At 46.2% G+C, this 25,533-nt stretch overlaps 1 protein-coding gene across 3 annotated transcripts in view; it reads right to left on the bottom strand.

Moving 5' to 3' along the window:
- INSR (insulin receptor) overlaps positions 1 to 25,533 on the bottom strand; it is a 175,271-nt gene that overhangs the window by 21,361 nt on the left and 128,377 nt on the right. For 2 of the 3 annotated variants that reach the window (XM_055240186.2, XM_055240188.2), the window contains exons 10-12: positions 17,142 to 17,343; positions 7,266 to 7,540; positions 6,121 to 6,260 (exon numbers count right to left, since the gene is read on the bottom strand). In XM_055240186.2, coding sequence (XP_055096161.2) covers positions 6,121 to 6,260; positions 7,266 to 7,540; positions 17,142 to 17,343 — 617 coding nt within the window. Of the gene's footprint in view, positions 1 to 6,120; positions 6,261 to 7,265; positions 7,541 to 14,820; positions 14,857 to 17,141; positions 17,344 to 25,533 lie in introns of all 3 variants that reach the window. The other variant, XM_055240187.2, reaches the window with a different exon arrangement.

Raw genomic sequence — 25,533 nt, forward strand, 5'->3', positions numbered from 1 at the left:
GAGGTCAGGAGTTCGAAACCAGCCTGGTCAAGATGGTGAAACCCCGTCTCTACCCAAAATACAAAAATTAGCTGGGTGTGGTGGTGCACACCTATAGTCCCAGCTGCTCAGAGGCTGAGACAGGAGAATTGCTTGAACCCGGGAGGCGGAGGTTGCAGTGAGCCGAGATTGTGCCACTGCACTCCAGCCTGGGCGACAGAGCAAGACTCTGTCTCAAAAATAAATACATAAATAAATAAAACGCAAAAGTGACTCCTAGCTCACAAATCATTAGAAATCAGGCAGCAGGCCACATTTAGCCAATGGGATATAGTTTACTGACTGACCCCTGGTTTAAGAGATTATACGGTTTGTCCGCGATCTCATAGCTGCAAAGTGGCAGGGCCAGCTCTTGAACTCAGAACTGTCTGGCTCTACAGCTAGTCAGGAGGCTGAGGCAGGAGAATGGCATGAACCCAGGAGGCGGAGCTTGCAGTGAGCCGAGATCGCGCCACTGCACTCCAGCCTGGGTGACAGAGTGAGACTCTGTCTCAAAAAATAAATAAAAAATAAAAAATAAAGAAAGGAAAAAAAGAGAACTGTCTGGCTCTAGAACTTCTCTGTCCCTAAGACCACTGCAGAATATTTTTGCCATGTCTCCAGCAAAATTAGAAAAGGGTGGAAATGAAGGATCTGCAGGGCCTATGCCAGATTTCCTGCCTTTCCCTGCAACTCCCAGCCTCTGTTGCATCAGAACCAAATGGATAAATGGGCTTAATGTCTAAGGACAAATAAAAAAGCTCTTTCTTTGCCATGGTGCTGTCTTTCGATTTTTTTTTTTAAATCATTATAAAAACAGTTGAAGCCTGGGCACAGTGGCTCACGCCTGTAATCCCAACACTTTGGGAGGCCGAGGCGGGCAGATCACGAGGTCAAGAGATCGAGACCATCCTTGCCGACATGGTGAAACACCATCTCTACTAAAAATACAAAAATTAGCCGGGCGTGATGGTGTGCGCCTGTAATCCCTGCTACTCGGGAGGCTGAGGCAGGAGAATCACTTGAACCCGGGAGGCGGAGGTTGCAGTGAGTCGAGATTGCGACACTGCACTCCAGCCTGGGCAACAGAGGGAGGCTTTGTCTCAAAAAGAAAAAGAGGTACACTTCGCCTCAAAAATAAATACATAAAATAAAATAATAAATAAATAAAACAGCTGGAATCCACCCAAATGGAGATTCGCAAAGTGGGAAACATACCCTGTGATAAGCACGTAACTAGAGATAATTCCAGAACTTACGAGAAGAGACAGGAGGCTCTCGGGAATAAGACCATGAAACCTGCAAGCATCGAGCCAAAACTGAAAAGTTTTCGAAACAGTTCTAAGCTAATAGTGCATGCAGAGAACCGGGCTGGAACATTTAGGAGAGGGGTGGAGAGTAGAGAAGAGAAAGAAATGTAAAAAAAAAAAAAAAAAAAAAAAAAAAAAAGCCAACAACCCCGTGCTTATCATGTGACAATAACAGCAAGAAAACAAATCAGTCTGGTGGCAGGGGTGGGGGCAGGGAACTCCAGTCCAAAGTTTCTTCCAAGTGGAATGAGTCACCGAGTAGAGAGGGACAAATAAGCAAATATAGAAACCCAAGGTAGCTGCTATCCGGGACAAAGGGGAAATGCATCTTCGTTTTTTTTTTTTTTTTTTGGAGACAGTGTTTTTCACTCTCGTCACCCAGGCTGGAGTGCAGTGGCACGATCTTGGCTCACTGCAACCTCCACCTCCCGAGTTCAAGCGATTCTCCTGCCTCAGCCTCCTGAGTAACTGGGATTATAGGTGTGTGCCACAAAGCGAGACTCCAGCCTGGGCAACAAAGCGAGACTCTGTTTGAAAAAAAAAAAAAAAAAATTAGCTGGGCATGGTGGCAGGTGGCGGGTGGCGGGCCTGGGTGACACACCATGACTCTGTCTCTAAAAAAAAAAAGAAATTTTTTTAATGGGAGATACTGAAAAAGAATGCAATTAAATAGCTAGAGGTGGCTTTGTTTATGAAACTAGCAAAAGAAAAAAAAATACCTTCCACCAGCTGGGCATGGTGGCTCACGCCTGTAATCCCAGCACTTTGGCAGGCGGATCACGAGGTCAGGAGTTCGAGACCAGCCTGACCAACATAGTGAAACCTCGTCTCTACAAAAAGACAAAAATTAGCCGGGTGAGGTCGTGGGTTCCTGTAGTCCCAGATACTCAAGAGGCTGAGGGAGGAGAATCACTTGAACCCAGGAAGCGGAGGTTGCAGTGAGCCGAGATTGTACCAATGCACCATAGCCTGGGCTACAGAGATAGACTCCATCTCAAAAAAAAAAAAAAAAAAAAAGATGCAACCGACCCAAAGGAATCCTGGATCCAGCCATGTCTGAAGCTCTTCAGTTGTTCAGCTCTGGGAGCTAATAAGCTTTTCCTCTATCATAAGGTAGTTTGGATACAGGGGCATTCTTTTTTTTCTTTTCTTTTCTTTTTTTTTGAGACGGAGTCTCACTCTGTCACTCAGGCTGGAGTGCAGTGGCGTGATCTCGGCTCACTGCAAGCTCCACCTCCCGGGTTCATGCCATTCTCCTGCCTCAGCCTCCCAAGTAGCTGGGACTACAGGCGCCCGCCACCATGCCCGGCTAATTTTTTTGTATTTTTAGTAGAGACAGGGTTTCACCATGGTCTCGATCTCCTGACCTCATGATCCGCCCGCCTCGGCCTCCCAAAGTGCTGGGATTACAGGCGTGAGCCACTGCGCCTGGCGGATACACGGGGATTCTTAACTGCTGGGGGATAACAACACGAAGGAACTAAACTCCAGAGCGTGTAATTTTAACTTGTATGTTACACTGAACAAAGGTCATCCCAAACATTTTATGTTATTTTTTTGGAGACAGAGTCTTCTTGCTCTGTCACCCAGTCTGCAGTGTAGTGACTGAGTCACAGCCCACTATAACCTGGCGCTGCTGAGCTCCAGCAATTATCTCCTCAGCCTCCCAAGTAGATGGGACTATAGGCACAGACCACCACACCTAGCTAATTTTGAAATTGTTTTTGCAGAGATGGGGTCTGGCTATGTTGCCCAGGCTCAAACTCCTGGCCTCAAGCAATCCTCCCACCTCAGCTTCCTGAGTCACTGGAATTATAGGCATGCGCCACCATGCTTGGCCCCCAAACATCATTTTAAATGGCTCTTCATCCACCAATTCTATGGATGCACCGTCTTCCATGTGTTCATTCTCCAGTGGATGGACATCTAGTGGTTTGCATATTTTGCTACTGATGAAAATCTTGTGCATAGAGCTTTGTTTCCTGCCCCAAATTTGAATTATTTCCTTAGGGCCTACAGGATTAATACATATAGGATAATATATTAATAAACTTTGCAATTATGGCCCCCAGGGAATCATGACTTTCTGTGTCTATGAGGCTCTGGAAGCCTCAGTATCCAGCTAGAGGATGTATTGTACTTCCTCATTCTGGGCTTAGCCACGGACTCACTTTGCCAAAGGGACACTAGCAAATGTGATGTAAACAGAGTCCTGAGAAGTGTTTGTATATGGGGCATGTCCTTCCTTGCCTGGGCTAGCTTGCTGGGCAGTGAGAGAACACATGGGGACAAAGCTCCAAGTGCCCCCAGCTGAGGCCCCAGCCATGTGAATGAGGCCATCCAGCTCCAGCCAGACTGGCCCTGGACAAAGGAATCACCCAGTGAACCTGCAGAATTGAGAGAAAGAATAAATGTCCTTTGTTTTAAACCAGTACCTTTGGGGGCAGTTTGTTACGCAGCAAGAACTGACTGAAACAATAACTAAAGCTGTCAATCCAAAAAGCTAAACTGCTTTCCAGATAAAATTAGTATTACCTAACATGGTAAAAACCAGAGGCAATCCAAATCCCCAAAAATAAATGATACCCCAGTCATGAGATTAAATTCTATGTAGCAACTACAAATCATAATTCCAAAGGCTATTGTGGACAGAGACATCAAAAGGCAGAAGAAAGTAACTCATGAATATGGATTAGAGGCATATGCACGTTTGTGCCAATTAAAAACTAGCTGAACTCTGTATGATAAGGAATTTTATTTTAAAAATGAATGTTGAAAAAGGCAAATCAAGCCATTCATTTAGCAAATAGGGCCCCAAAATAGGCCCAGAATGACAAGTTCAGTAAGGACACTTTCTATTTTGAAAGTTTACTTTTTCTGTAAAGCTGTGAAGGGCCACATATAGTCTCTGTCGCGTTTTTTTTTGTTTTTTTTTTTTTTTTTTTGAGACAGAGTCTTGCTCTGTAGCCCAGGCTGGAGTGCAGTGGCACGATCTTGGCTCACTGCAACCTCTGCCTCCTGGATTCAAGCAATTCTCCCTGCCTCAGCCTCCCGAGGAGCAGCTGGGATTACAGGCGCCCGCCATTACGTCCAGCTAATTTCTGTATTTTTAGTAGAGACGGAGTTTCGCCATGTTGGCCAGGCTGGTCTTGAACTCCTGACCTCAGCCCTGTTGCACATTCTTTACAATGCTCTGCAAGCCAGATTTGGCCCACAAGCCACAATAATTTAGAATTATATCTCAATTCTAAATTATTGTCAAAGCCAAAATCTTTGGTTGCCAAGAGTAGATGTGGTCCCAGGTGGGGTAGAGGGAGGTCCACCTGGTTATAGGAGGATTCTCTCTCAAAGTTCCAGGAAATCAGACATTTTGCTGTAACCTCTGTTAGCTGTTGGCAAACTCTGGCCCACCAACTAAACCTGGCCCACCACTTGTTTTTGTAAATAAAGTTTTATTGGCACACAACCACACCCATTCATTTACATATCACCCATGGCAGCTTTCTCAACAGAACGGTGGAATTGAGTAGTTCTAACAGAAATCATCTGGCCACGGAGTCAAACATATTTACTATCCAGACCTCTATGGTAAAAAGAAAAATTGGCAGTTTCTGGATTGGAGTATCAGTCATGCATTTGGATCATGATTCTGTTCTTCCAGATTTTGTGCAGCAACTTAAACTCTGGAAGCCTCAGTACCCAGCTCACCGGGATAATGTGAGGACATATTATAATTCCTCAGTCCCAAGAGGTATATTATTTTTGCATTTTGGCATTTCTGAAATTGGAATGCATCTTACAAGCAATGCATTTTACAAACACTTAACAGTACTCAGGATCTATATTCTAGGAAAAAATAAAAATAAAATTAGAATTAACAGCACTTTTTTTTTTTTTTTTGTCTGGCTGTCCATAAAAATAACAGGGCCTCTCAAAATTTCCTAGAGGTAATAAAATGTGATCAATGAGATACTCTGTGTAATGTGCTGAACGTGTTTGGGACATACAGTGAGCCCTGGGAAGAGCTTAGCAACTGTTTGGGTTCTTTTGGGTTATTTGTCTTGGATTCTGTGTCTTGTGCATCTCTGCGTTCACCCAGCACCTTGCATGGTGTCTGGCTGAATGGAAGCATCTAATGAAAAGTAACTTACAAGGTTTTTTGTTGTTGCTGTTTTTGAGACAGAGTCTCACTCTGTCACCCAGGCTGGAGTGCAATGGTGCAATCTCTGCTCACTGCAACCTCCAACTCCTGGGTTCAAGTGATTCTCCTGCCTCAGCTTCCCACCTTGGCCTCCTGAGTAGCTGGGATTACAGGCACCCACCACCACGCCTGGCTAATTTTTGTGTTTTTGTAGAGATGGGGTTTCACCATGTTGGCCAGGCTGGTCTCAAACTCCTGGCCTCAAGTGATCTGCCTGCCTCGGCCTCCCAAAGTGCTTGGATTACAGGTGTGAGCCACTGTACCCAGCAACTTATAAGGTTTTAAGACTCAAATAACTCCTTCTAAAGTGAAATGAGTCTCCTGTTGTGGTGGGAGGTAGACATCATTCAACTTAGAGGACACAGCTGGAAAGCAATGTGAGAAACTAAGAAAAGTAACAAGCTCCTAGATTGGCATTTCTGAACCATCTTCCTGGGAAGTCAAGTATCAAGGCTTTAAGTGCTAATAGCACAGTATCTGATGAGAGAAGCACTAGAATCAGAATTTCAGCAGAGGAAGGAGGTACCAAGGGCAACTCTGAAGGGGCATGCTGAAGTGTGAAGGGACATGCCTAAGAATCAAGGGCCTTACCTCATCGCCATATCGCCGATAACTCACTTCATACAGCACAATCAGACCATTGGGCTCCTTCGGCTCCTGCCACATCAAGTGGACGACATTGTTCTCAAAGATTTCGTGCGTCACAGGGCCGACGATGTCATCAGCCTTGGCTGTAAGGAGAGGAAGTGAGAGGAAGGAATGTAACTCTTGGATCAGATCCCACTTCTGCCACCTGCCCGTGGTGCAACCTTGGGCTGGTGACGTCATTTTCCCACATCCCATTTTCCTCGTCGGAGAACGGACATCTAAAACTCATCCCACAAGATTGTTAGGAAGATTAAATGGGTTACTTTCTGCATATAACTTTTTTTTGAGACAGAGTCTTGCTCTGTCACCCAGGCGGGAGTGCAGTGGTGTATTTTCTAAAGTTTACATAATGGTTGCCTATGACTCTTATAATTTAAAAATATGGCCTGGCATGGTGGCTCATGCCTGTAATCCCAGCACTTTAGGAGCTCAAGGTTGGTGCACCACTTGAGCTCAGGCCTTGGAGACCAGACTGGGCAACATGGTGAAACCCTATGTCTACTGAAAATACAGGCATGGTGGCACATGCCTGTAGTCCCAGCTACTTGGGAGGCTGAGGTAGGAGAATTGCTTGAACCCGGGAGGCAGAGACTGCAGTGAGCCAAGACTGCGCCATTGCATTCCAGCCTGGGCAACACAGCAAGACTTCATCTCAAAAAAAAAAAAAAAAAAAAAAAAAAAAAAGGCCAGGTTCGGTGGTTCACGCCTGTAATCCCAACACTTTGAGAGGTCGATGTGGGTAGGTCACTTGAGCCCAGGAGTTTGAGACCAGCCTGGGCAATATGGTGAAAACCCATCTCTACTAAAAATACAAAAATTAGCTGGGCGTGGTGGTGGACACCTGTAGCCCCAGCTACTCGGGAGGCTGAAGCAGGGAATCACTTGATGCAGGAGGCAGAGGCTGGAGTGAGGTGAGGTCGCACCACTGTACTCCAGCCTGGGTGACAGAGCAAGGCTCCGTCTCAAAAAAAAATGAAGGCCAATGAGGTAAAATACAGATATGCATTGCTCAGAGGGTGGAGAATCTGTCCTTGGTCAGCCTGGATGTCCCACCCCATGACACTCGGACCCCGGAGCAGCAGCCCCACCTTCAGGCATGGTCCTGGCACTGACGTAGGCTGCCACACTGCACCGTTCCTCAGGGGTGTCTTGGTTGCAAGCCTGCAGCTCGATGCGATAGCCTGTGAAGTGTCGCAAGCCGGAGATGACCAGCGACTCCTTGTTCACCACCTTCTCAAAGGGCCTGTGCTCCTCCGGACTCGTGGGCACGCTGGTTGAGGAAGTGTTGGGGAAAGCTGCCACCGTGGGCACGGCTGCCGTCACATTCCCAACATCGCCAAGGGACCTGCGTTTCCGAGATGGCCTGGAACGACAGTAGGACATGCATGATCACACCATCACCATCATTTTTTTTTTTTTTTTGAATGACACTGGAGAATAAAAGGCTTGATTAAGAAGAAAGATCAGAGTGCAGGAGGGTGCAGCAGTGGGGAACATGGATTACAATACAGACTGCCAGGAATGACCACCCAGAGCAGCTTTCAAGATGCCCTTGTGAGCATCTGAAGGATTAGAGCAGGCCCACCTCGTGAGGGATGAGTGCTTCTAAGACCGTCAATAGTAGACACACACCGATATTCCCCTCGACATGCTCGATTTCAGGTTTTTCATTTTGCAGATAAATAGGCCAGCCAGGGTCAGTGACAAAAATAAGACACCAAAAGCACGTAAGAGTCTAGCTTTTCAGGAAGCCCTGCCAAATGGCATTTGCTCATTGGCCCAAGCTACTGATCGACATCATTACTTTAAACAGGAAAAAACACATCTTCTCCTTCTTATGACTGCTTAAGGCACCTGCATAATTTGAGTGATTAAGCTGCAATTCTTAGAAAAGGAATCACATCACTCAGGTCAGGAAGATTAACTCCAAGAAACATCTATGCAATCCACACACTTCTCCCCATCCCTTAAGAAGATATATTAAACAACAGATGTTGATAGCTAACAAATTTTAAAATACAAAGAAAAAAGGATAAAGAAGAAAATGTAGGCTGGGCGAGGTGGCTCACGCCTGTAATCTCAGTACTTTGGGAGGCCGAGGCGGGCAGATAACCTGAGGTTAGGAGTCAAGATCAGCCTGGCCAACATGGGGAAACTCCGTCTCTACTAAAAATACAAAAATTAGCCGAGACTGGTGGTGCATAGCTTTAATCCCAGCTACTCAGGAGGCTGAGGCAAGAGAATCACTTGAACCCGGGAGGCGGAGGTTGCAGTGAGCTGAGATCGTGCCACTGCACTCCAGCCTGGGCGACAGAGTGAGACTCTGTCTCAAAAAAAAAAAAAAAAGAAAAGAAAAAAATATATAAATCACTCATAAATCCACAGCCTACTGCTTCCTTTGGACAATTTTTCCCTGTAAATATTATGTGTGAACATGATGAGGATCAAGCCTATTTTATAAGTAAACTTTGTTTACTTATTATATTGGAAGCATTTACTAAATATTTTCCTTTCAACATAACATCTTAACTAGGAGAGAATTTGGGGACTTTTCCTTTTTAATATTAGGGTTTTCCTCCATCACCTACAAAAGTAGCGTGTGCTGCCTGCAGAAAACTTGGAAAACGATGAATGACTGTAAAATATTCCATTTACTACATGAGTCATCATTCACTTAACCATCCTCCTTATTTTATTTATTTATTTATTTTGGGACAGAGTTTCACTCTTGTCGCCCAGGCTGGAGTGCGACGGCGCGATCTCAGCTCACTGCAACCTCCACCTCCTGGGTTTAAGCGATTCTCCTGCCTCAGCGTCCTGAGTAGCTGGGATTACAGGAGTCCGCCACCACGCCCAGCTAATTTTTGTATTTTTAGTAGAGACGGAGTTTCGCCATGTTGGCCAGGCTGGTCTCGAACTCCTGACCTCAGGTGATCCGCCCACCTCAGCCTCCCAAAGTGCTAGGATTACAGGCATGAGCCGCCGCACACGGCTTTTTTTTTTTTTTTTTTTTTTGCTGTTATAAATATTCCTTTGATCATCGTCTGATTGTCTTATTACTTCCCCAAAGTAGATTCCTAGAGGAAAATATTACTAGGTTCAGGGAGATAAGAAACTCTTTAAGTTTCTTAATACCTACGACCAAATGGTTGTCCAGAAACTCTATATTGACTTGTGGTTTCACCAGCAGGCCATGAGACTGTGTTCCAGGACAATCTCAGCAACCCTAAGCTTTAATAGTTTTTTTTTTCTTTTTTTTTTTTTTTTTTTTTTTTTTTTTTTTGAGACGGAGTCTCGCTCTGTCGCCCAGGCTGGAGTGCAGTGGCGCAATCTCGGCTCACTGCAAGCTCCGCCTCCCGGGTTCACGCCATTCTCCTGTCTCAGCCTCTCCGAGTAGCTGGGACTACAGGCGCCCGCCACCACGCCCGGCTAATTTTTTTGTATTTTCAGTAGAGACGGGGTTTCACCGTGGTCTCGATCTCCTGACCTCGTGATCCGCCCGCCTCGGCCTCCCAAAGTGCTGGGATTACAAGCGTGAGCCACCGCGCCCGGCCCCGTTTTTTTTTTCTTTCTGTGTTTGTTTGTCTAGATCTTTAACCCAAGAGATTAAAAATATGCTATCACTCGACTACGTTATTTGCGGATCTTTATATTACTGAGTGTGACTTCATTTTTCCCTTATTGATTCTCTGTGATTCTCCAAAGAATTGTCCCCTCCTTTTCTTTTGTCTGTTTTTCCATGAATTTCTTGTGGTTTCCTTACTCCTGTGTTGTTTATTCGTTAAGGAAATTAACCTTTTATGTATTGTGCTATACAACTTACTCTTTTCCATTTGCCAGTAAGCTTTCTTTAAATGATTTGAGGCAGGCTTTCATGTTTATTTGTACAATTTAATATATCAGTAACGTTTTAAAATTTGTTCCTCTACAAGTCATTCTAGATGGGGTTATTATGAGGTGTGCTAAGGTTTTATGGCAATTTTGAAAGGGATCTTTTTCTTTATTTTATATTCTAATTATTGCTTGTGTATCTACGGTCTTTTTGCTTATTTCTATTGTACCTACTTTCCCAAACTTTAACTGATTTTAAAAGTTTGATAATTGGCTTTCTTGGGTTTTCAATGACACACTAGAAGAGGGGTCAACAAAATTTTCCCGTAAAGGGCTAGATAATAAATATTTTGGGTTTTGCAAGCCAAATGACCTCTGTCACAACTACTCTGTCATTGTAGCTTAAAGCAGCCCTAGATGATGTGTAAACAAGTGGGTGTGGTTGCATTCCAATAAGAGTTCATTTACAAAAACAGGCAGCTGGCCCATGGGCCATAGTTTGCCTACCCTTGAGCTAGACACTCTGCAAATAGCAATGACTTTATTTCCCACATTCCATTCTTTACAACTCTGATTTCTGTTTCTTGTCGTATTACATTGGCTAGATGCCCAGAGAAATGTTAATTAGTAATGATGAGATGGGGCTTCCTTGTTTTGTTCCTAACTCTGCTAAGAATAATTTTAAGAATGACGTTAGCTTGGCTGTTGGTTTAACCTAGGTAACATTTATCTTGTAGAAGAAATATTCTATTATGAGTTTTATGAAGCCTCTTTTTTTTTTCCTCCCCTTTCTCTAAGTTAGGAATTTTAAATTAAGGTTATTGAAACAGATATGATCTTCCTTGTTGCACCTCTTGATGAAATAGATGATGTTATCAAATCTTCTGATCTTAAACCATCCTTGCATTTTGGAGATAAACAATATTGCCAGTGCAGTGTTTTATTTGGGACATTTGAATCTAACATCACATATTAGCTTGGCCCGTTGCTTTTGTTCAGTGCAGTATCTTTGTCAAGTTCTTTTTTTTTTTTTTTTTTTTTTTTGAGACAGAGTCTCGCTCTGTTGCCAGGCTGGCGTGTGCAATGGTGCAACCTCGGCTCACTGCAACCTCTGCCTCCCAGGTTCAAGCGTTTCTCCTGGCTCAGCCTCCAAAGTAGGGGATTACAGGCATGTGCCACCATGTCTGGCTGATTTTTGTATTGTTAGTAGAGATGGCGTTTCACCATGTTGGCCAGAATGGTCTCAATCTCTTGACCTTGTGATCCGCCCACCTCAGCCTCCCAAAGTACTGGGATTACAGGTGTGAGCCACTGTGCCCGGCCTCTTTGTCAAGTTCTTTAAGGGTGTTATGTTCATTTCATAAAATGAGCTGGGATAATTTTTATAGATTTCTATGTCCTAAAATAGTTTTTATATTATAGGAAATAGTTGCTCTTTCAGAATTTGAAAGAACGTGTCTATAAAACTCTCCGGGCTAAGGGACTTTTTTGAGGAAATTATTTGACACATATCTTTTTCCAAGGTTCATAACCACTTAATTTTTCTGCTTCTTTTTGAATCCATTTAGACAAGTTAAATTTTCCCACCTTACTGAAACTTTCAAATTGAGCAAGTGCACCGTTGTCCAAAGAACTTAACACATTAAAATTTTCTTCAGACACTAGTTTTATGTCATCTTCTTTCCTTCTGGTTTGTGTTTTCCCTTTGATTATGTTTACCATAGGCTTAGCTGTTATTGCTTTTCCCTTCCTGTCTAACACATTTATACTTTTATAGTTTAAAGTTTATTCCTTAACTTATCAATCCCTTTAAATCTGCTAAGCAACATCAAAGCCAAGCTTTGACAATATTCTACAAGTTAAGGTATGTGATATTCACATTTTCATTTTCCAAAAGGACTTCAATGGAAGTTTCCGTTTCTGCTTTGGCCCAATAGATATGTAAGTGTTTAACTTTTTAACTTTTTTTTTTTTTTTTTTTTAAGACAGAGTCTCGCTCTGTTGCCCAGGCTGGAGGGCAGTGGTGTGAGCTCGGCTCACTGCAACCTCCGCCTCCCGGGTTCAAGTGATTCTTCTGCCTCAGCCTCCTGAGTAGCTGGGACTACAGGCACACATTACCACGTCCGGCTAATTTTTGTATTTTTAGTAGAGAAGGAGTTTCACCATATTGGCCAGGCTGGTCTCAAACTCCTGACCTCAGATGATCCGCCTGCCTGGGCCTCCCAAAGTGCTGGGATTACAGGTGTGAGCCACTGCGCCCAGCCTGTGTTTAACTTTTAACCACCAAGAAGTGAAGTTTTCTGTTTAATCTTTTGAAATTAACTTTTAGTTTCTATTGCAATGTCATCAGAAAATGTGTGGTCAGAAAACAAATCCTACTTTGGAGGCAGTTTGTTAAGATTTTCTTTGTGGTCTTTTTGTGTTAAAAGACCAACAACATTCTAGAATGGAAAAGAAAACAGCTCCACCACTTATCAAGCCAAAGATATATCCGTATTAGCAAGATTCGGATAATTTCTATACAGGCACAAATGGTCTTGTGAAAATAACCAAGACGTTGGTGCTTCATGAATAACTACTGAAAAATTGGTATCTCAACAACCAGAGATGTAAAATGGGCTCATCAAATAGGCCAAATGAGTTTATATACCAAAAAGATTATAACCAAAAAGACCATGAAGTGGCAAAAGACAAAGCATCAACTGATTTTTTTTTTTTTTTTTTTTGAGACAGAGTCTTGCTCTGTTGCCCAGGCTGGAGTGCAGTGGTGTGATCTTGGCTCACTATAACTTCCAATTTCTGGGTTCAAGCGATTCTCCTGCCTCCGTCTCCCAAGTAGCTGGGATTACAGGCGTGCATCATCATGCCCAGCTAATTTTTGTATTTTTAGTAGAGACGGGGTTTTGCCATGTTGGCCAGGCTGGTTTCAAACTCTTGACCTCAGGTGATCCGCCTGCCTGGGCCTCCCAAAGTGCTGGGATTACAGGCATCAGGCATGAGCCACGGCGCCCGGCCTAGGCAGCATTTTATTATCCAACAATCCCACACTAAACTGGTGATCTGAACCAAGGGTCCTTCTGCCCCCATCCCCCAGGAGGATATTTAGCAATGTCTGAAGATATTTTTGGTTATTACTACTTTAGGGGGAACATACACTGCTGGCATCAGATGAGTGGAAGCCAGGGATGCTGCTCAGTGTTGTTGGACAGTGCCCTAGAATAATCTGACCCCAAATATTATTTATTATTATTACTATTATGTATGTATGTATGTATTTATTTATTTATTTATTTTTGAGACAGAGGCTTGCTCTGTCACCCAGGCCGGAGTGCAGTGGCAAGATCTCGGCTCACCACAACCTCTACCTCCAGGGTTCAAGCGATTCTCCTGCCTTGGCCTCCCAAGTAGCTGGGACTACAGGTGTGCGTCACCACGCCCGGCTAATTTTTATATTTCTTGTAATAATGGGGTTTCACCATCTTGGTCAGGCTGGTCTCGAACTCCTAGCCTCAAGTGATTGCCCCGCCTGGGCCTCCCAAAGTGTTGGGATTACAGGCGTGAGCTACCACGTCCAGCTGTGGCCCCAAATACTATTAATAGCAGGACTGAGATTGAGATCTGCTGTGGACCAAGCCCGCACGTTTTTAGACAGTTCTTGGCTACAGTTGGTATTGCACATAGCCACTAGAGGGCAGCTCAGGCCACACAGGTGCCTGGGAAAAAATAAATAAATAAACACGATGCTAAAGGAAGGAAAGCTCTCCAAGTGGTCCCAACTTGCCTCTTTAATCTCACCTCCTGTTCCTCCCAAAAGCCCACGACAGGTAAACATCTCCTTGCCTTTCTCCCAAGTTCTCCAAGCTTTTTCTCTCTCCCAGGACCCTACTGCTTCATTCTCTTAAGACACAAGTTGAAAAGAAACGTCCCTGGCCGGGCGCGGTGGCTCACGCCTGTAATCCCAGCACTTTGGGAGGCCGAGGTGGGCGGATCGCCTGAGGTCGGGAGATCGAGACCAGCCTGACCGACATGGAGAAACCCTGTCTCTACTAAAAGTACAAAAATCAGCCGGGCGTGGTGGCGCATGCCTGTAATCCCAGCTACTCGGGAGGCTGAGGCAAGAGAATTGCCTGAACCCAGGAGGTGGAGGTTGCGGAGAGCCGAGATCGCACCACTGCCCTCCAGCCTGGGCGAAAAGAGTGAAACTCCATCAAAAAAAAAAGAAAAAGAAAAAGAAAGAAAAATAAAAAGAAGGAAAGAGAAAGAAGGAAGGAAGAAAGAAAGAAAGAAACAAATGTTCCTGACTCTTCTCCGTGGAATTCAGTGAGCGACACGGTGTTCTTTTGTTCATACCCTGTCGCCCCTTCATGAAAATATTCTGTTTCCAGATCAACCTCCCTTCATGGTGTAGGAGCTGCTGGGTCGGGGCACCCAGCCGCTGGGAGCTCAGACTCCGGGGACCCCCACCCACTTCTGCAAATGCACGCAGGAGGTGCAAAGAGATATTTAGTGAGCAAACAGTGGCTGCAAACAGTGGCTGCAAACAGAAGGCTGGGAGGAGGTACCCAGGAAGCACTCCCATGATTCTGTTTTAGCAAGAGTGTGTTAGTGAAGGTTTCTCCCCACATTCGTGCCCAGATTTCATTTCAGAGTGAAGGCATTGGATTTCTGAATTGGTGAAGCATCTGCTCTCCAGCACAGCAGCCCGCCGCATGCAAAAAGCCACAGAAACCCCTGGGTTCTCCAAGGCATCTGCCTGGCACGCCACTGGCCCTGCGCGGAGCAGGCACCAGGGGTCGCACAGGTGAGTCATACCTAGGGTCCTCAGCACCAGTGCCTGAAGAGGTTTTTCTGTGGAAATAAAACCAACTCCTTTGAGGACAGAGGGAACTTCATTAGACAGACCACTGGGCTGACACTTGGAGGCCACACCTGTCCGAGTAAGGGCACCCTGGCTTTGACCCTGGACCACTCGCTCCCATCACTTGCTAGAGGGAGTGAGCTACATCTTTCCCAGCAGGTGCAGGGGTCCAGCAAGGGAAGGGGAAGAAATCAGAGAAAATTCTCCCCAGAGACGGCCTGCCGAGGTGGCCCTGGGACGTCAAATGTGACTGCATGTGGACATCACAACTGACTCAGCCACTTCTCCAAGTCTGGCAGAATTTTTATTTTCTTTTCCTTCTTTCTTCTTTCTCTCTTTCTGCTTTCTTTCCTTTCTCCTTTTCTCTTTTTTTCTCTCTCCCTCTGTCTCCTTCCTTCCTTCCTCTTCCTCTTTCTTTTACTTTCTTTTTCTCTTTCCTTCCTTCATTTGCTTTCTCTTTCCTTCCTTCTTCTTTTCATTTTCTCTTTCTCTCTTTTCTTTCTCTTTTTTTTGCTTTTTTTCTTTTTCCCTTCGTTCCTTCCTTCCTTCCTCCTTCCCTCCCTTCCCCCTTCCTCCCTCCCTCCCTTCCTTTCTCTCTTTCCTTTCTTTTTTTCTTTCCTTCCTTCCTTCCTTTCTTTCATTCATTCTCTCTTCCTTCCTTCCTCTTTCCCTCCCTCCCTCCCTTCCTCCCTCCCTTTCTCCCTTCCTTCCTCCCTCCCTTTCTCCCTCCCTTTCTCCGTTCCTCCCTCCCTCCCTTCCTCCCTTCCTTTCTCTTTCTTTTCTTTCTTTTTTTCTCCCCTTCCTTCCTTCCTTCCTTCCTTCCTTCCTTCCTTCCTTTTTGAGACAGGGTCTTGCTCTGTTGACCAGGCTGGAATGCAATGGTGCCATCATAGCTCACAGCAGCCTCCAACTCCTGTGCTCAAGCAATTCTCCCACCTCAGCCTCCAGAGTAGCTGGGACTACAAGGCATGCACCAACATGTCTGGCTTTTTTTTTTTTCCTTTTTTAGTAGAGATAGGGTCTCACTCTGTTGCTCAAGCTGGTCTCCACCTTTGGCCTAAACTGATTCTCCCACTTCGGCCTCCCAAAGTGCTGGGATTACAGGAGTGAGCCACTGTGCCCAGCCAACATTTTGTTTTTAACAGGTGAAACAGTAACCACTTGGATGCCTGGGCTGTCCCACTGAACATTCTTTTGGACTCAGGGTCATAGGGGAAACATGCAACAAAAAAAGAAGAAAAACAAAAGAAAAAAAAAAAGAGGATTCTTACACATTGGTGGTTCTGGGAGAAAAGTCTGCTCGGGTGAATAACATTGGTAAACATCTGAACAGACACTTTTAATTTTTTTTAGAGACGGGGTCTCACTCTGTCACCCAGGCTGGAGTGCAGTGGCGCCATCATTGCTCATTGTAGCCTCCGTCTCCTGGGCTCTTGTGATCCTTCTTCCTCAGCCTCCCCATGGGCTAGGAGTTCAGGCATGCATTACCATGCCTGGCTAATTTTTAATTTTTTTTTTTTTTTTTTTTTTGTAGAGATGGGGTCTCATTATGTTGCCCAGGCTGGCCTCAAGCAACCCTACCACCTCGGCTTCCGAAGTAGCTGGGACCACAGGCTTACACCACTGCACCCAGCTAAAGCCTCAATCATCATGGCCAGTCACGGTGGCTCACACCTATAATCCCAGCACTTCGCGAGGCCGAGGCAGGCAGATCACCAGAGGTCAGGAGTTCGAGACCAGCCTGGCCAACATGGCAAAACCCCGTCTCCACTAAAAATATAAAAATTAGCTGGGCGTGGTGGTGCGCACCTGTAGTCCCAGCTACTTGGGAGGCTGAGGCACAAGAATCATTTGAACCCGGGAAAGGGAGGTTGTGGTGAGCCGAAATTGCACCACCGCACTCCAGCCTGGACGATAGAGTGAAACTCTGTCAAAAAAAAAAAAAAGAGAGAGAGAGAGAAAAAAGTGTTCATCGTCTAATGGAGTTTGTTTCTGAACTCAGATGGAGACCAGTTCAGGAGAGGTAAGAAAGGCAAATGCTGAGTTTTGTCCATTTTTCCCCTTTTGTGTGATTATTTGCTCTTCCTGATAAAATTCCCCTTGAAATTTCGAAATTGCAAGATCTCTTCCTCCACCCAGGAAAGGGCTCCATTCAGACTCCACCCACCCTTCTGCTGTCTCTGGGTCCCACTACCTCTCAGTCCCTAAGTAATGACCTTCCACCAACACCAAGCCAATTGGCACCCACTAAGAGAGCCCAGCGCCAAGTCCTGACCTGGGGACGAAAACCACGTTGTGCAGGTAATCCTCGAACGTCTTCCTAAACGAGGACTCCTCCAGCTCCTTCAGGATCTGAGAGTCTGTCTTTGGACAGGAGCAACATTCGCCGGCCGAATCCTCATATTCACTCTGGTTGTGCTTCTGAGAATCTTCAGACTCGAATGGTGGAGACCAGGTCCTCGAGGGCAGCTTCAGCCCTGCAGAAAGAAACAGAAAAGGGGGGCTCAAGCCTCTGCAGCTGAGCACACATACACACACACACACACACACCCCGCACACCACACAACAGACCACACATACACACACCACAAACACGCAACCACACACACACCACACATACCACACACACACACCACAAACACACCACAAACACACCACACATACACACACCACACACAACCACACACACACCACACACACACACCACACACACACCACACATACCACACACAACCACACACACACCACACAACAGACCACACACACACCACAAACACGCAACCACACACACACCACACAACAGACCACACACACACACCACAAACACGCAACCACACACACACCACACAACAGACCACACACACACACCACAAACACGCAACCACACACACACCACACACACCACACACACACCATACATGCACCACACACACACCACATGCACACCTCACACACCACACCACACACCACACACACCACACAAATCACACACACACACTACACACACACCACACACACCATACACACACCACACACACACACCAACCACACACACCACACAAATCACACACACACACTACACACACACCACACACACACACCAACCACACACACCACAAACGCACCACACACACACCACACACACACCACACACACACCACACACACAGAGTGAAGGGGGCCTTCTCAGAGAAGCTGAGCTGAGACAGACCCTAGATTCGAGTTCCGCTTTGGAAAAAAGCCAGACACTGTGGTTCACATCTGTGGTCCCAGCTACTTGGGAGGCTCAGGTGAGAGGATTGCTTGAGCCCAGGAGGTCGAGGCTGCAGTGAGCAATGATTGTGCCCCTACACTTCAGCCTGGGTGACAGAGTAGAACTCTGTCTCAAAAGATTAAAAATATAGCGGAGCACAGTAGCTCACACCCGTAATCCTGGCACTTTCGGAGGCCAAGGTGTGAGGATCACGTGAGCCCAGGAGTTCAAGACCAGCCTGGGCAATGTGGTGAAACCCTGTCGCTACTAAAAATAAAGTAAAATAACCAATAAAAATAGGCCAGGCAGCTGACATGTGTAATCCCAGCACTTTGGGAGGCCGAGGTAGGCAGACCACCTGAGGTCAGGAGTTCGAGGCCAGCCTGGCCAACATGGTAAAACCCTATCTCTACTAAAAATACAAAAATTAGCCAGGTGTAGTGGCGTATGCCTGTAATCCCAGCTACTCAGGAGGCCGAGGCAGGAGACTCACTTGAACCTGGGAGGTGGAGGTTGCAGTGAGCCAAGGTGATGCCACTGCACTCCAGCCAGGGTGACAGAGCGAGCCTCCGACTCAAAAAAATAAAATAAAATAAAAAAATAAAATATCTGTGTCTAGAGTGTCATCTGAGAAGTGCATGTCAACATGTTTTATTAGGTTAGTGCATAAGTAATTGCAGCTTTTGCCATTAAAAGTAATGGCAAAAAACCAGCCGGGCGCGTTGGCTCACGCTTGTAATCCCAGCACTTTGGGAGGCTGAGGCGGGAGGATCACGAGGTCAGGCGATCGAGACCACGGTGAAACCCCGTCTCTACTAAAAATACAAAAAATTAGCCGGGTGCGGTGGCGGACGCCTGTAGTCCCAGCTACTGGGGAGGCTGAGGCAGGAGAATGGCGTGAACCCGGGAGGCGGAGCTTGCAGTAAGCCGAGATCGCGCCACTGCACTCCAGCCTGGGCGACAGTGAGACTCCGTCTCAAAAAAAAAAAAAAAGTAATGGCAAAAAACCAAAATTACTTTTTTTGTTTGTTTGTTTGTTTGTTTGTTTGAGATGGAATCTTGCTCTGTCGCCCAGGCTGGAGTGCAGTGGCGCGATCTCGGCTCACTGCAAGCTCCGCCTCCCGGGTTCACGCCATTCTCCTGCCTTAGCCTCCCCAGTAGCTGGGACTACAGGCACCCGCCACCACGCCCGGCTAATTTTTTGTATTTTTAATAGAGACGGGGTTTCACTGTGTTAGCCAGGATGATCTCTATCTCCTGACCTCATGATCTGCCCGCCTCAGCCTCCCAAAGTGCTGGGATTACAGGTGTGAGCCACCGCGCCTGGCCCACAATTACTTTTGCGCCAACCTAATAGAAACTGCCAGGCGGCCTGGCGCTGTGGCTCACTCCTGTAATCCTAGCACTTTGGGAGGCCGAGGCGGGCGGATCACCTGAGGTCAGGAAGTCCAGACCAGCCTGGCCAACATGGCAAAACCCCATCTCTACTCAAAATACAAAAGTTAGCCGGGTGTGGTGGTGGGTGCCTGTAATCCCAGCTACTCAGGAGGCTGAGGCAGGAGAATCACTTGAATCCGGGAGGCAGAGGTTGGAGTGAGCCAAGATTGCGCCATTGCACTCCAGCCTAGGCGACAACAGCGAGACTCTGTTCCAAAAAAAAGCAACAACTGCCAGACACCACAATCACGGGACTGAAGATTATAAGGTAACCAGACAATACCTCTGTCTTCAATGGACTTACAGTCTACAATAAACTCGTAAATACATAGTCACAGGTCAGATGTTGGGGTCAAAGAACAGTGGGTGCCTGGGGGTGCCATTTTCATGAAGGGGTCTCAAAGAAAGTCACCACTGAGACATCCTGAATTCAGCAAAGGAAAGCACCATCCACATATCGTGATGTAAAGCAATTCAGACATAGCAGAAACCCAGTGGAAAGGCCCCAGGACAGGAATTTTCTTGGCACATTAAGAAGTGTCTGGCCAGGCATAGTGGCCCACTCCTGTAATCCCAGCACTTTGGGAGGCCGAGGCGGGAGGATCACTTGAGGTCAGGAGTTCGAGACCAGCCTGGCCAACATATAGTGAAACCCTGTCTCTACTAAAAAACCCAAAAATCAGCTGCACGTGGTGGCACATGCCTGTAGTCCCAGCTACGTGGGAGGCTGAGGCAGGAGAATCACTTGAACCTGGGAGATGGAGGTTGCAGTGAGCCAAGATCGTGCCACTGCACTCCAGCCTGGGTGACAGAGCAAGCATTCCATATCTCAAGAAAAAAAAAAAAAAAAATCTCAGGAAACCACTGTAGCTAGAAGGGGGTGAGAGAGAGAATGGTGGGAGGAGGTTAGAAAAAGATAAAGGGGGCCAGGTACGGTGGCTCTTGCCCGTAATATCAGAACTTTGGGAGGCTGAGGGGGAAGGATCACTTGAGCCCAGGAGTTCAACATGAGCCTGGCCAACATGATGAAACCTCATCTCTACCAAAAAATACAAAAATTAGCCAGGCATGGTGGTGTGCGCCTGTAATCCCAGCTACTCAGGAGGCTGAGGTAGGAGGATCGCTTGAGCCTGGGAAGTCGAGGCTGCAGTGAGCTGAGATGGGGCCACTGCACTCCAGCCTGGGCAACAGAGTGAAATCATGTTGAAGAAGAAGAAAAAGAAAGAAGAAGGAGAAGAAGGAGGAGGAGAAGGAGCCAGGTCATGGCTGCATGAAGGAATCAACCAATTAATTAATCAACCACACAAATAAGATGGGAGGGCAGAGTAGAATTCCATATGGAATTCTTTTTTTTTTTTTTGAGACAGTCTTGCTCTGTCGCCCAGGCTGGAGTGCAATGGCGTGATCTTGGCTCACTGCAGCCTCCACCTCCTGGATTCAAGCGAGTCTCCTGCCTCAGCCTCCCAAGTAGCTGGGATTACAGGCACCTGCCACCACACCCGGCTAATTTTTTGTATTTCTAGTACAGACAGAGTTTCATCATGTTGGCCAGGCTGGTCTGGAACTCCTGACCTCACGTGATTTGCCCACCTTGGCCTCCCAAAGTGCTGGGATTACAGGCCTGAGTCACCACACTGGGCCTCCACATGGAATTCTAAGGGGTCCATTCATGAGTCCAGAAATCAGACTTGATCAGTGAATGGTTCTCACCCAGGGGGTGATTTTTTCTCCTACTAGGGACATTGGGCAACATCTGGAGATATTTTTAGGTGTCAGGACCTGGCTGGGGCATCCTCCTGGAGCATGGAATGGGTGGAGACCAGGGATGCTGCTCAGCACCCTGAAGTGCTCAGGGCAGCCCCACCCCAGAGAATGATCCAACGCCAGATATAAAAAACACCAAGGTAGAGAAACCCTGACCTAAAGGAATGAGAGGAGATAGAGGAAGGAATTTTTCAAATATGCATAGAAAAGGGAATTTAAAAATTAATAAATGAAGAACACCAGTAGTTTATAAAGGTAGCAGTCCTAAAAATACAAAATACAATACTATTTCTCTTTTTTTTTTTTTTTTTTTTGAGATGGGGTCTTGCTCTGTCGCCCAGGCTGCAGTGCAGTGGTGCAATCTTGGCTCACTGCAACCTCTGCCTCCCGGGTTCAAGCGATTCTCCTGTCTCAGCTACCCCCCGGCCCTGTAACTGGGATTACGGGCATGCACCACCACGCCTGGCTAATTTTTTTTGTATTTTTATTAGAGATGGGGTTTCGCCATGTTGGCCAGGCTGGTCTTGAACTCCCGACCTCAGGTGATCCACCCGCCTTGGCCTCCCAAAGTGCTGGGATTACAGGCGTGAGCCATTGTGCTCGGCCAATTTTTGTATTTTTTTTTTTTTTTTTTTTTGGTAGAGACGGAGTTTTGCCATGTTGGCCAGGCTGATCTCAAACTCCTGAGCTCAAATGATCTGCCCGCCTCGGCCTCCCAAAGTGCTGAGATTACAGGCATGAGCCACCGCACCCAGTCTACAATACTTAAGTACCGCAGCTGGTCATGTCTTAACCCCTGAAGTCAAATCCCAGGGTTCTTGCGACCCATGGTGCAAGCACAGTTATGCCTCTGGTACAGCCACTAAGATGGACAGACACAGCTCTTTACAAGCAAAATCTGCGACAGTCCCTGGAGAGTCACCTCCCCTGCTGCCACCCTGCTTGGTGCCTGGTGACTGCTGAGCAAAGGAAATTCCATTTTTCTCTCCTCCCCTTAATGCCTCGAGGATAGACAATAAGCTCTAAATCGTGTATCAAGCACCTTCCTGTGAATGGTGAGTATTGACTCGGAAACCCAAGTATTTACACAGCTTTAAAAGCCTATGAGAGACTGGAAAATACTTCTTAAGTTTATAAATAGACATAGAATAACCTGCCTGGGTTAACTCTGATGGGAGCTAGTTACAGCATTACAGATGGAAAAAAAAATGTAGAACTGCCTGAATAAGGGAAGCTCCTGGTGTTTTATTATTATTATTATTAGGAGAGGAAGGGATATTTGTTCAGGCACAGGTATCATTCCTGATACCTGCTATCTCTTCCTAGAATCCACTGCATGAAACACGGTATACTGTGGTTTTTCTGAGATTAGAAAATTGAAGCATAATGGGCTGGGCGCGGTGGCTCACGCCTGTAATCCCAGCACTTTGGGAGGTCGAGGCGGGCAGATCATGAGGTCAGGAGATCAAGACCATCCTGGCTAACATGGTGAAACCGTGTCTCTACTAAAAAATACAAAAAATTAGCCGGGCGTGGTGGCGGGCACCTGTAGTCCCAGCTACTCGGGAGGCTGAGGCAGGAGAATGGCATGAACCTGGGAGGCGGGGCTTGCAGTGAGCCTGAGATCACGCCACTGCACTCCAGCCTGGGCGACGCAGCGAGACTCCATCTCAAAAAAAAAAAAAGAAAAATGAAGCATAATGAAGTCTCTAGAATCAGATTCACAGAGACAGAAAGGAGGATGGTGGGTGCTGGGGCTGGGGGAAGGAGAAGAGGAGTGAGTGTTTCATGGGGACGGAGTTTCAGTTTGAGAAGATGAGAAAGTTCTGGAGATGATGGTGGTGATGGTCGTACAACCACGGCAACGCGCTTAATGCAGCTAAACTGTGCTCTTAAACATGGTTATAATAAGAAATTGTATGTGATGTATATTTTACCACGATAACAACACATATACTAGTGATATTAACAGGAAGGGTTTGTAAGCTTATTTGTGTGTGTGTGTGTTTTAAATTGTGGAAAAATAAACATTACATAAAATTTACCAATTTACCATCTCAATTTTTTTTTTTTTTTTTTTTTTTTGACAGAGTCTTGCTCTGTTGCCAGGCTGGAGTGCAATGGCGTGATCTCGGCTCACTGCAACCTCCGCCTCCCAGATTCAAGCAATTCTCCTGCCTCAGCCTCCCGAGTAGCTGGGATTACAGGCGCCCACCACCACACCCAGCTAATTTTTGTATTTTTAGTAGAGACGAGGTTTCACAATGTTGCCCAGGCTGGTCTTGAACTCCTGGCCTCAAAGTGATCCACCCACCTCGGCCTCCCAAAGTGCTGGGATTACAGGCGTGAGCCACTGTGCCTGGTAAATCTCAACCATTTTAAGTGTGCAGTTCTGTGGTATTAAGTGCATTCACAATGTTGTGCAATCATCACCACCATCATCTCCGGAACTTTCTCATCTTCCCAAACTGAAACTCTGTCCCCAACCCGTCCCCTCCCCAGTCCCTGGCACTCCCCATTCTACTTTCTGTCTCTACGAATCTGAGGACTCTAGGCATCTTAGGAGTGAAATCACACAGAATTTGTCCTTAGTGAGTTTCCTTTTAATGATGTTAACTTTGTGACAATTACAAATAAAACCATGTTTAAATGGTCCCTTGGTAATTAGAGATTTAGACTTTCGGAATATAAAAAAAAAAAAAAAGGGCAGCTTTGAGTGACATTGCTGGCGGCAGCTCTCACGGGTGGTTCTGGTTACTTGAATGCAGGGCCAACAGCTTACGGTGGAGCTGATGACTGGACTCACCCTGGAGTTATATAAAGCATCGGAGCAGATAAATCACGTTTGCAACCCTCGGCTCAGGCGGGGATGATGTCACACACATACATATAGCATATGAGCTTAGAGCTGGGACAGCTCCCAGAGATCATCTGTCCTCCCGCCCCTTCTCCCAAAAAGGAGGCAGACGGTGACTTGCTTGGGACTTAGCCAAAGCCCTTCAGCAGGTCAGGGCCAGAGCCAAGAGCAAATGTTGAGCTCCCGGCCTCAGCCACACCTCACCTTCTCCTCCAGGGTCATGGACCGAGGATATCACTAACAGAAAATATCTCAAGAAAAAGACATGAAGACACACAAGGAAACCAAAACTAAAGAAATAAATGGGCCCAGCGCAGTGGCTCATGCCTGTAATATCAGCACTTTGGGAGGCTGAGACAGGAGGATCGCTTGCGGTCAGTTCGAGACCACCCTGGGCAACATATCAAGATCCCCACCTCTAAAAAATTATTATTATTTTTATTATTATTATTTTTCTTAGATGGAGTTTCGCTTTTGTTACCCAGGCTAGAGTGCAATGGTACAATCTCGGCTCATTGCAACCTCCACCTCCCGGGTTCAAGCGATTCTCCTGCCCCAGCCTCCTGAGTAGCTGGGGTTACAGGCCCATGCCTGGCTAATTTTTGTATTTTGAGTAGAAATGAGGTTTTGCCATGTTGGCCAGGGTGGTCTCAAACTCCTGACTCCTGGTGATCCGCCCACCTCGGCCTGCCAAAGTGCTGGGATTACAGGCATGAGCCACTGTGCCTGGCCTAAAAAATTATTTTAAATAATTAGCCAGGTGTAGTGTCTCAGGCCTGTAGTCCTGAGTTGTCCAGCTATTCAGGAGGCTGAGGCGGGAAGATCGTTTGAGCCACTGCACTCTAGCCTGGACAACAGTGAGACCCCATCTTAAAAAAGAAAAAAGTGACAGATGCTTCACCAGTTTGGTGGGTTTTTAAAAAACCCAATGTTAAAATAATTTTAGGCCGGGCACAGTGGCTCACGCCTGTAATCCCAGCACTTTGGGAGGCTGAGGCGGGTGGATCATTTGAGGTCAGGAATTCAAGACCACCCTGGCCAACATGTTGAAACCCTGTCTCTACTAAAAATACAAAAATTAGCCAGTGTAGTGGCAGCACCTGTAATCCCAGCTATTCAGGAGGCTAAGGCACAAGAATCGCTTGAACCCAGCAGGTGGAGGTTGCAGTGAGCCGAAATCAAGCCACCGCACTCCAGCCTGGGTGACAGATTGAGACTCTGTCTCAAAAAAAAAAAAAAGAAAAGAAAATAATAATAATAATTTTAAACTAATGTATACACACTAGTTTGAGACTTTAAATATTATTCCATTTTCCTTCAGATGGATGGAGGTCCATTAAGTTAACAAGATTAAGAC

The sequence above is a fragment of the Symphalangus syndactylus genome, chromosome 13 (assembly GCF_028878055.3).
Source record: "Symphalangus syndactylus isolate Jambi chromosome 13, NHGRI_mSymSyn1-v2.1_pri, whole genome shotgun sequence".
NCBI classification, from domain to species: Eukaryota; Metazoa; Chordata; class Mammalia; order Primates; family Hylobatidae; genus Symphalangus; species Symphalangus syndactylus.